The sequence below is a fragment of the Crocuta crocuta genome, unplaced genomic scaffold, assembly GCF_008692635.1.
Source record: "Crocuta crocuta isolate KB4526 unplaced genomic scaffold, BGI_CrCroc_1.0 scaffold180, whole genome shotgun sequence".
NCBI classification, from domain to species: domain Eukaryota; kingdom Metazoa; phylum Chordata; class Mammalia; order Carnivora; family Hyaenidae; genus Crocuta; species Crocuta crocuta.
Window position 1 is genome coordinate 2,567,034 of NW_027527549.1, and position 11,397 is coordinate 2,578,430.

At 48.4% G+C, this 11,397-nt stretch overlaps 1 protein-coding gene across 1 annotated transcript in view; it reads right to left on the minus strand.

Annotated features, from left to right (window-relative positions):
- The window catches only part of CASQ2 (calsequestrin 2), a 65,162-nt gene extending 54,041 nt beyond the window's left edge, over positions 1–11,121 (minus strand). The window contains exon 1 of the mRNA XM_077767959.1: positions 10,855–11,121. Within this exon, the coding sequence (XP_077624085.1) occupies positions 10,855–11,088 (234 nt within the window). The 5' untranslated portion in view covers positions 11,089–11,121. The remainder of the gene's footprint in view (positions 1–10,854) is intronic.
- Positions 11,122–11,397: the final 276 nt, after the last annotated feature.

The window sequence follows — 11,397 nt, forward strand, 5'->3', positions numbered from 1 at the left end:
CGCCTGGCCCGCCTCCCCGCCCAGCACACAGCAGATGGCGAGGAGAGGCCTGCCTGGCACCGCGCGCCAGGCAGCAGGCGGGCGCTCCTGGAACAGCCTCTGCGGGCACTCAGAAGCGGCTCTGGCCCGACCGGCCCACCGCAAGATGGCGCGCTGGCCCTCTTCCTGGATGGCTGTCCAAACAGAAACGGCTTATCTGGATAAAATCACAGCCAGGTTTTAGAAGAGGGAGCCTCTGGGGCTTTTTTTTTGGGTACACACTCAGTACTCTGGACGGCTGGCTCTCTTGGTGGAAGAAGTCACTGGAGATGCGAAGGCTGAGCTGTCAATTCTACGAAAATCCTCCACGCCAACCACGGAGCTCAGACTACAGGAGGGTGGGGCTGCTGCTTTTAACAAAAAAACGAGTGATTCTGAAAGATTTTGTTTTTGACTTTTTACTAAACTGCTTTATCTTATGGTCGTTTTATTGTGGTGACTCTCATGGTATCTCATGTCTCCATTTCAAAACGTGTAACTTTGGGAGAAAGTCCACCTAAGGGTTATGATGGCCAGACACCCTATTTGGAAGATTTCAACGGTTTAAAACTTCTGAGTCAACAGTGTGTTTTCCATTTTGTGAATCTCTATTAAATGTCTATATGGAAGGAAGAATTTCACTGTCGTTGACTCAAGCCATGATCTTATAATAGCACTCCTGTCTTTCCAGCATCTGCCCCTGGGAAGTGCACAGCAAACTCTCATCATATATTTGGGCGGCACTTGGGCTCTAAGATCTGCAATTTAAGATTGGGCATGGGTATACCTCGTTGGAGAGACGACTGGCTCTATGCGAGGGTTCGTTCCCAGAGCCAAACCAAAATAAGCCTGACCTCATCTGATTTTACAGAGGGCAGCAGGTGCAAGTTTGGAGAATGCCATATTTGGGCGGTGAACAGTTGGAAGAAATACCTGAATCCTGTGTGTGCTGCTATTCTCTGCCTGCAGCTCCCACATCATTCCATCTGCAGATTTACTCAACTCCAGCAACTTGACTTTGCCTTCCTCTCCTGGGGTTTAGCAATGCAGCCGTGGGGACATTTGCCAGTGCTAAATAGGTTCGAAGGCAGGGTCAGCCTTACAGAGCCCACAGGTTTCTGCACATGCTGGATATATACTTGGGACTGAGAGTTCTGAGGTTTTAAAAAAAATAAGTTTTACCCATATGTCAGTGGGATTAAGCAAGGATGACAAACAGCTTCCTGAATCTGGCAGAGTCAACCTAATTTTATACTGTTCCACTCAATGCTTTTTTATGAATAGATTTAATTTTAAACAGAGATCAAGGGCAGATATATTTTCAATATAGGCAATACATTTATAATTGTTTGCCTTTCCCTTTCTCTCTCCATCCATCCATCCATCCATCCATCCAGTGTTTTCTGGATTTTTATCAAATCTCAGGTAGGTGCTAAGCATTAGCCCATTTGCTCACACTAGTCATTTTGGTTCAACATAATCCAATTGTACAGTTAAATGTTGCTCAAGCACAGATGAAAATCCAGAATACAAGCTAAAGGCTCGTCCCTTTTTAAGTTGACACCACTTACAAACACAAAGCAATCCTTTTCGACTGTTCTTGGGTGTGGACGGAGGGTGTCATTTGGAACCAGACAGACATGAATTCTAATCCTGATATGTGCTCCGCCATTTTGTAGCTTTGTGACCTTGGGCAGTCTCTACTTTCAGGATCATTTCTTTGCATGGGATGTGAACAAATGTTTAAGAGTTAAGTAGAGTAACATAAAGTCCCCTACTGGGTATGGTTTATGGTGAATTCATAATCAATGCTATCTCCCTTCTCCTTCTCTTCTGTTCACTTAACATTCACTCAACAAACACTGCTGGTGCCCCACCAGGAGTCAGACGCTAATGTAGGGGCTGCATACAGCAATGGAGAGAACATTTTGCCTCTGCCCTTGTGGATTTTACATTCTCTAAGGGTGCCAGACAATGGGCAATGTCAAGCTCTATCGAGAAAAGAGAGAGTAGGGAAGAGAGGTCAAAAGGAGTGCTCAGAGAGGGATCTGTGTAGGAGATCAGGGAAATAACTTCTTTCAGAAGATGCCATTTAAGCAGAGACCTGAAGGAAGTTGAGTTCTTAGCATTAATAAAAGAACATCTCCTTAGCTATGGGGGCCACGCCATTTGCATTTTGTAAGGAAGCAGGTATGAATATTTAATGGACCAATGAAAGAAGGAATGTTTCTCTTTGGGTGGCCATAAGGCTAAGATTCACATTATAGAACACTCACTAGTCTGCTGTAACCAGCTTTCTCTAGTTTCCTGTTAAACACAGTAACACCTTAGTATCCCCTATTCTCTAGGGTTCTCTGATTTGTCATTTCTTTCTAGAAAAGGACAATGCGACACAGCAACCCAACAGATGTTTTTCTTCTTTATAAAGGTACATCCTGGACCCTGGCCAAAGATTACCTTCTGATTTGACCTTAGAAAACGCCATAACTCAATGGGAAACCTCTTAAGTAGAGTAAGGCTTCCAATGGGCCCAGTCATCCCCTTTTAAGGAGGTCCAAAGTGTCAATCCCTGACTGTGAGAGGGGAGAGTGGGAGCCCACTGGGAGGCTTGGGTGAGACCCAGCGCAGGTTTGAATCCCTATAGCCCCAGTACCAACTTATCAAACCAGTGGTATGCTAACAGGGCCATGGGGGAGAGGAAACAGACCAAGGGTGAATCAATTAAAACATGATTCTGGTCATCTGGAAGATTTCTCCAACCCAAGAGGCCAGTATTGTGCTTTGGAAACATGCCTCTGAATCACTTGGGGAATCCCATTTAAATGTAACGAGCACCCAGGTGATGTCACTGCCGCTACTCTGGGTCCCACATTTTGAGCATCAAGTCTCAAGTGTCTGCAAACTTGGCTGCACGTGAGAATCCCCCAGGGAACTTTTAGAAACTCTAGTACCTAGATATCACCCCTTACCCCATCACCGATGAAATCAGTATCTTGGATGAGAAGACCCAGGCACCAGTATTTTTAAAAACTCTGTGGTGATTCCAATATGCAGCCAAGGTTGAGAGAACCATTGCAACTGGCCAAGAACATGGTCTAAATTTCAAGCAACAGGTGAAGAGAATTAGCAGTTGATGAGCACCGAGTATATTTCAGACCCTCACTTAGGCATCCTACATAGAAGAACCTCCTAAATAGTAATCAGCATAACCAAATAATAATACCTGAAACTTGTACAGCTTCTTATAATTTTATGAGAAATTTCCATTCACCTGCTTTCACTGAAGGTTTTTCATTCACGGACAGAAACTACACGATTGGTTTAGTAGACAAGGGAAATGCAGTGCTCATCCATGACTTGCTCTGGATCCAAAAAGCAAGCTAAAGAGAATTTCAGCACCCTGAACTCCAGTTGTCTGCTCTTCCTGAGCGTGGCTCCCTCATCTGAGGTCAGATATAAGAGGATGGCCCCGCTCAGAAAGTGCACACGAAAAGTCACATCCAATGACGCTGGGCACACCGCAGGGTCCGAAGAGGTTGAGCTCCCAGCCAAAGATACTTCACTGACATGCAAATTGATTAGGAGACTAAGTTCTGAATAGAGAAGGGAGCTCAGTCTGTTAGGGACCTTTGCAGACTCAGCAGCAGCAGCAAGAGACCTCCTTAAATAGTGGCAGAACCCAGAGGCCGACGTGGCCCAGGATTCGGATTCTTGATTCTGCTACAGATGGTGGGACCAGCCTCCCCCAGCACCATAGGGCCTCGTGCGTAATCCGTGCCAGAGTCACCATCTAAAATTATTGGAAAATAATCTGTTTACCAGCCCTGGAAAATTGGTCACAACAAGCTGTCTTCTTCCTGACGTGCAGTCCATTTCCAATAATTTTATGTGACCACTGATCATCCTGCAATCAGCAACTAACAGGGCCTAGGAGAAAGCCACTGGGCAGGCTGTGTGAGGATGGCAGCAGCTTTCATGTGGTGAGTGGAAGTAGGACTTCCTTAAGCAGGAAGAACAGAAGGTCCCCAGAGGGGGACACTGAGGAGCAGCCTCAGACCTCACACCCTAGCTGAGGCCTGTTGAAAAGTAACAGGAGCACCACACCATCCTGGCATGCAACCACCAGGATAGTGTGGCTATTCCCGTGGGTCAGGGCTGCCTGCCTATCTCAGGGACCTAGCTCGCCCTCAACAACCGAACCAGTTCTCACTGCTCACAATGAGGAAGGCACAGCTCGTTCATCATCTGTTCACTGACTCATTCATTCTCCTATTCATGCTAACGGTACTCAGAGTCTGGAGAGAGCAACGGATACTCGGTGAACTAATACTTCTGTTCAGGGATTCACAATACTTATGTTCCTGTTCTAAATCACTCAGTGACTTGCCTGAGAAGATCCCCCGGGGTTTCTCCTAACCCAGTAAATGTATACTGGTTACAGGTTGGCCTATTTGTGTGCTCCCACAAAACACATGTACACACTTTGAACATGAGGGGCGCCTGGGCGGCTCGGTCAGTTGAGCGTCGACTCTTGTTTTCAGCTCAGGTCATGACCCCAGGATTGTGGGATCAAGCCCCACATCAGGCTCTGTGCTGAGCTTAGGGCCTACTTAAGATTCTCTCTTTCAAGGCACCTGCGTGGCTCAGTTGGTTAAGTATCTGACTCTTGGTTTCAGCTCAGGTCATGATCTCATGGTTCATGGGTTCAAGCCCTGCGTCAGGGTCTGTGCCGACAACAGGGAGCCTGCTTGGGATTCTCTCTCTCTCTGCCCCTCTGCTGCTCTCTCCTTCTCTTTCAAATTAAATAAACATTTTTTAAAAACCCTCTCTCTCCCTCTGTCCCTCCCCCCTACTCTCTGTCTCAAAACAACAACAACTTTGACTACAAGACATGATGTAGGGTAAAACTGAGGTCCATCACGTCTCCTTTCTCCTTTTCCTTCTGCAGATGTCGGAGTAGGCATGACATGGTTTCTATATGCGCATGAAGCTCACTAGTAAAACGTTTTGGTCCTTTCTCCTTTCCCCTTGTGCAGGCCGGGATGCTGGTTCCCTGGAAGTGGAGGGCTGCAGAGGACGAGCAGTGGGTGCTGGCCTTGGGGTGGGACCTGTGTGAAAGCAGGAGAGAGGAAGGGATAAACTGTTCCCACATCTGGCTTAGGTGCCTGGAACACTGTTCCCAGGGAGCTCAGGAATGCCCAGTGGGGCTGCCATACTGCTCACGCACAGCCAGCTCATCCCCTTCTGCCGTCCGGGTGATGTTCTGCCACGTTGCCACATCCCCTGTTCATTCATTCTATTGTGTTTTTGACTCGCAAGCAGGATTCTGGTCCTTGCCCATATGGATTTGATTCCATTTGTTTTCTCGTTTCCTCTATTACCAAGGTTGCTTTGCATTCAGGTTGCCCTCGGGAGGCTCCCAATCCAGAGGGAGAATTTCAACGTGTATTTCCGTGGAAGGAAAGCGTAAGTCAGAAGGAGTCAGGAGGACGGGGCGCCTGGGTGGCTTAGTCGGTTAAGCGTCCGACTTTCGTTTAGGTCATGATCTCGCGGTTCGTGGGTTCAAGCCCCGCGTCGGGCTCTGTGCTGACTGCCAGCTCAGAGCCTGGAGCCTGTTTCAGTCTGTGACTCCCTCTCTCTCTGACCCTCCCCTGCTCACGTTGTCTCTCTCTCTCTCTCCTAGAAATAAATAAAACATTTAAAAAAAAAAAAAGGAGTCGGGAGGAAACTGGAAACATCCCTCAGAGACAGAGACTGGAGTGTGACTGAAAACGTGGAAGGGGCCTAGTTAAGAAATGGTGTTGGCGAAGTGGCTGAGTGCATCAGGCACAGACTCAGCAAAGCCCGGGAGAACAGAGGGAGAGCCCAACGTGGGGCGGGGNGCTGCCTGTGAATAAGCAACATAGCACCATGTCACAAGTCCCAAGCTGTCTGAAAGTGGCCTGGTGTTCTCAGTCTTTGAAGTGATAGGGTTAGGCTGCATGCTGTCTAAAATCGTGACGGAAGAGGCCAGTACAGGCTGCAAGTGGCCAGTGTTGGTCAAGTACTTCCTGTTTGGCAGAAGCTATGCTCTTGCCACGCTACCACCATCGTCTCCACTTCACCGACATAGAGCCTGAACTCAGACGGGCATCTTCCTTGGGAACTGGCCCCCAAGTCTATCTGATGCGGAAGCCCATGTTAGAGCGTACCGCTTCTTGAGCGTTTCGACCCGAGAGAGATCGGTGATGTTGGGGGACTTTCTCTGACAACCTTTAAAAGTGGGTGATAGGGGCGCCTGGGTGGCTTAGTCGGTTAAGCGTCCGACTTTCGCTTAGGTCATGATCTCGCAGTTCGTGGGTTCGAGCCCCGCGTCGGGCTCTGTGCTGACTGCCAGCTCAGAGCCTGGAGCCTGTTTCAGTCTGTGGCTCCCTCTCTCTCTGACCCTCCCCTGCTCACGCTGTCTCTCTCTCTCTCCTCGAAATAAATAAAAATATTTTTAAAAAATTAAATAAATAAAAGTGGGTGATAGCAGCAGTGACTTGCATGGCAGTTTTAAGGGAAGAGTAGAAGCCAAAGAACAAGGAGGAAGCTTAGTCACTGGGCAGGCCCTCCTCGTGTACCTGAGTCTGGTGATGCTGATAGAATTTGGCCACAGTGGTGTAACTCAGTGCACGGTCTTGGCTGAAGCTGCAACCCCCCTTACAATCGTGTTGACATCTCAACAGAACAATGGGGCAAAGGCACGGAAAAACAATTCACAGGAGGAAAAGATGAATACAGGAGATGATTGTATGGGAAAATTCCATCTCGCTAAAAACCAAATGAAAAATCTCAACAAAGATTTTTAAAACTCTGAAAATCGTGTCAACATCCCCAAATGGAGAAAATTATCTTAAAAATATGCATATCCTACCACGGAATGCTGGGCCAACCTTGGCACTGTTGGTCAAGAATATAAAACTCTTTCATGACACAGAAATACAATGTACTGGGGAAAAAATGAAAAAAATGAAATTATATAAGACTGTATATATGGCATAAACCCATTGAAAACTGTATGTTTACACGTAGACAGGAAGTACGGGAGCAAAATCTATCAGCGCAAACCGTGTTGCTTTCTGAGTGGATGTTCTCATTGCCTTCTTTTTCCGTTCCCATGTATTCCAGCATTTCTAAGTGAGCATATGCTATTTCGTGGATGACCTGCCCAACCAGGAATCGGGATTGCCGGTGGCCTGAGTCCCGTCCCGACGGAGCCACAGTTCAGAACAGTGTAGATGGTGCTTAAAGAGAACATTTCATCGAACGTGCCATTCCTTCAGCAAGCCTCTTGGGAACATTCTATAGAAGTAGGTGCCACGCACTGCCCCTGGCACCCTCCAGAGCTAGACCCCGGCCCAACTGGAAAGCAGCTTGAGCTTGGTGCTGCCTGGTGTCATTTAATTTGCCCTTTTTCTGCCCAAGCCATTAGTGACCTTCTATTCTTTCCCTATTCCTCTTCCACCTTGTCAAACCCTGGTCCCACACGGAACTCACATGTGGTCAGACGCAGGTAGAAGTGACTGGCAACATTTTAAAGGACTTTCACTCCTAGAGGGGCTTAACCACCTTTGGACAAAAGCCCTCCCCTGAATTCAGGAATGAGGCCCTCACGGGCCAATTTTAGGGAGACTTGATGGGAAGATCCCTGAGGGCTGCCGGAATCCTTGTTCTTGCTGCTCCTTCCCTCCCTTTCTTATCGGCCCGGTACGTGTTCCTCATGTTCACAAACCAGTTCTTGTCACAGCTTCCCCGTGTCTCCCAGGTAGCAGGGTCCTTGCTCTTTGTGCTCTGGGAGCAGCTTCTGATGGTGACACCACTGCACTGTGGCTTTTTGTTTGCCCTTCTTCCGTAATAGGCCGTGAGCCACTGGAGGGTCTCATTGTCCTGTGTCCACAGCATCTACCCCAAGACCCAACCTGTAAGTGATGGTCGGATGACTGACTGATCAGCCTTTCAAGATCCTGAGTCAGGGAGTGACCCCCTCGCCCTGTGGATGGGGCTGTCTTTGGGTTGTTTTATTATCATCCCTTAGGATGGTGGGCAAAAATCCACAACTGATGATAGTTCCTCTGGCTTTTCAGCAGAATGGGGTGGCCCTTACAGGACAGGTTGTGGGCTCCTAACCCCTAAGCATGTCTCAGGTGTTTCAATTGGGGGAAATATAGCAACTCATCATTGTAGAATGAAATCAACATAACAAGTTGGAATCAATACTTCTTTTTAAATGTAGATGAACAGAATAGACTACAACAGAACAGAATAAAATAGAGGAGAGAAGAATTTTGTTAAAAATCCAAGTATTCCCCCAAATAATAATAAGTATTGTCCCACGAAATCCGTTTCCACTGTGTATGTGTCCCTGAGCACTGGGTCCCGGTGAATTATGATAGACTTTAGAAGCCACCTTCCTGAACCGGTTGGAGGAGAGGAGCCAGCTGCCCCTGCGCTGTCCCCTGCGCTGTCCACCCATGCCTGAGACCTCACTTCCTGTGGACATTGGCTGGGGGCTGCCTCCTTTTATCCCCCGAAAGCCACTGCACTGGAATAGCAAGAGTACTTCCCTTCATGCAGGTCCCAGGTCCAAGGAATTCAGAGGACAAAATAACTGTTTTGACTATGAAGAAAATGGAGAGGCTTAAATCACCCTCTTTCGACCCATGGGACTCTTGGAATCAGTTTTGTCCTGGACTCTGAGAAACAGTCTGCACCTGACAGATACCTCAACCCCACCCCCACCACATCCTCATAAGGGAGCAAGGCCTCCTGCCTGGCTGGGGCATCTGCACAAGTGGTGCCTCCATCCGGGGCTTCTCAGCGCTGTGGGTGATATGGCGGCCTCACCGGGTCCAGGCCCGTGGGTGGAGCAACTCTATTCAAGGCAAACTCCAAAACGATCCTTGACAGAATATCTAGCAGCTCACTAAAAACTGTATTATTTGGTTCTAGCAGTAGGGCAGTGCAGGGGCTAAGATCACCTTTGCCTGCGCTAGTTGGGTGACCCTGGGCAACGTAGCTTCTCTGTGCCTCAGTATCCCCATATGTAAAATGGGGATAGGAACTGTACCTATGCCATAGAAACACTATAAGGATTAAACCAGCTAACATATGCAAAGTGCTTAGAACCATCTCTGTACACAGTAAGCATTCGACAAACGTTAATTATTGTTACTTAATTATCTCTTAAGCATGTATGACAGTTGTTTTTTCCATATTTATGGATGAGAAAGTGAGACCCAGAGGAATGAAGTAACCTGCTCTAGGTCATGTGCCCAGGAGAGGCAAAGCCAGAATATAAATCGAGATCTCCCAACTCCAAGTTCCGTGTCCTTCTCCCCGTAACGATGCCAACCTCAGCGTCAGTCCCCTGCGGAATTGTCACCTATGTCCTGTGGGTGTCTGACGGGCACTCTCGGATCAAAGGTGTCTGAAGGGGTGGTGAGCCTGGGGAAAGTCCTTTCTCAGGTCTGCTTGGTCCTAGGTCTCTGAGGGAGATATATTCTTGGGGGAGAGCATGTGTACGTGTGTGTATGGGTATATGTGTGTGCATGTATGCATGTTCGTGCATGTGTTTTAACATGATGGGGAATCAGAAAGGGAGGGGATCGCTTGTACTGACATTCTTTTTGAGTTTTAGGCTGTCGGACAGTGATGAGCATATAGGGTAGGCTCTTGATGCTTTCAATTAACTTTTTCGGTCTCTCGGTAACGGAGTGCGGCCGTTTGAGACAAGCGATGATATGAGCGAGGATTTCAGGGGCTAAGCAGAAGCTATGCTCTATGCCCTGTTTTTTCCCAGCCTGCGGTGTTTCCATATGTAGCACAAAGATCTAAAAAAAGGAGAATGTTTTCCTGGAGTTTATTTGAAGCTTTTTTTTCAAGATTCAAATCTACATGAGTTTCATATATGGTAACTCTCTTAATCAAAATGTTTGATTATGCTGAGCTCTCTGATGTGCTAGTTAACAAGCTGCTGTAATTCTCCAATATCTCTTTCCACCGGTTTGTGCCTGGGCTGGGCACGGGGTTGATAAGGGATCTTGGTGACTACTCGAGTGCCTGGCGCTCCTGAGGTGTAAGTGAGCTTACACTGTCCAAGAGACGCTGCAGGAATTGGCCCTGGGGCCCCCACCAAGGATTAGAGAATAGGCTCCACGGTGCCAGGCATACAAACAGGCCATGTAATGCAGATAAAATAAGAACTGACTTCAGCATCTGCCCTGAACTCACACCAAGAACCTTCTGAGGAGAAACCTCCCGTTAACTAATGGATGTGCAGCTAAAGATCTTCATGCGTGTATGCTGTGCAAGGCTGACTGAACCCAAGTCACAAGAGATGAAGATCACTGAGTGCTATTGCCCAGCTGACCCATGGAGGGAAGAAAGGTCAAATGCCTCCTGCCTCTCCAGGGTCGCGGGAAGTGTCCAGCGAGCAGAGGGTGGGGAGTGAGCATGCCCAGTGAAGCCCACAAATCGTCTCTGAATTGCATTTCACCCCGGCCACTTAACGATACTTTTTAAATTATCTCGGAAAACAGACGACTGCCCTTGAGAAAGCAAGAGGGAGCATCATGGGACAGACTTTAAACCAGACCCATGCATCGTGCAACATGTTCGGTTCTCCCTGTTTTAGGAGTCAGGCCCCACCCTGGGTCTACACACCCCGGCTTTGCAACAAGACTACCTTCAGATTCACACGACACTAAAATGCAGCCGGGCTTCAGGACAGAGTCTCTACAGCCACGTTCTCACGTCCCCAGCCACTGGCCAGCCCGGGCTGGCTGGGACAAGGTGGCCAGCGTGCCCCCTGCTTACCTCCAGCACGATTTCTTTGAGCTGGAACTGTTTCTGCGCGACTTTGTCTGAGGACACAGGCTCGTGGTAGTAGAGGCAGAGTAAGTCGTACTTCTTCAAAACCTGCTTGAAGTTCTTCTCGGTGAGGCTTACCACGCGGTCCTTGCCGTCGTACGTGGGAAAGTTGAGCCCCTCTTCTGCCCTGCAGGAGGACAGCAGGTAGACCCCCACAAGGAACAGCTGCGTTCTCTTCATCTGGGAAAAGTTTCGTTCTACTTTCCCAGGAAGACTGAGTGCAGGAAAGCAGCCAACCAGACTCTTGGGGGGGGGGGGGGGGGNCAGAGAGGCAGATTTGGTCCCTGCCCTCTATCGCTCCTGGGCCCGGAGGACCTACTCGCCACTGCCTGGGTTCCAGCTAGCAGTACTTGTGGGCTCACAACACATGCGTGCAAGGACTGAGGGCCGAGCTCAATGGCCGAGCCCCAGATACCTCGCATAGCTGGGCCCAGCCCCTGTCTCATCAGGAACTCCATTTTTAGGATGCAGTTGTCTCAGGCTAAAAAT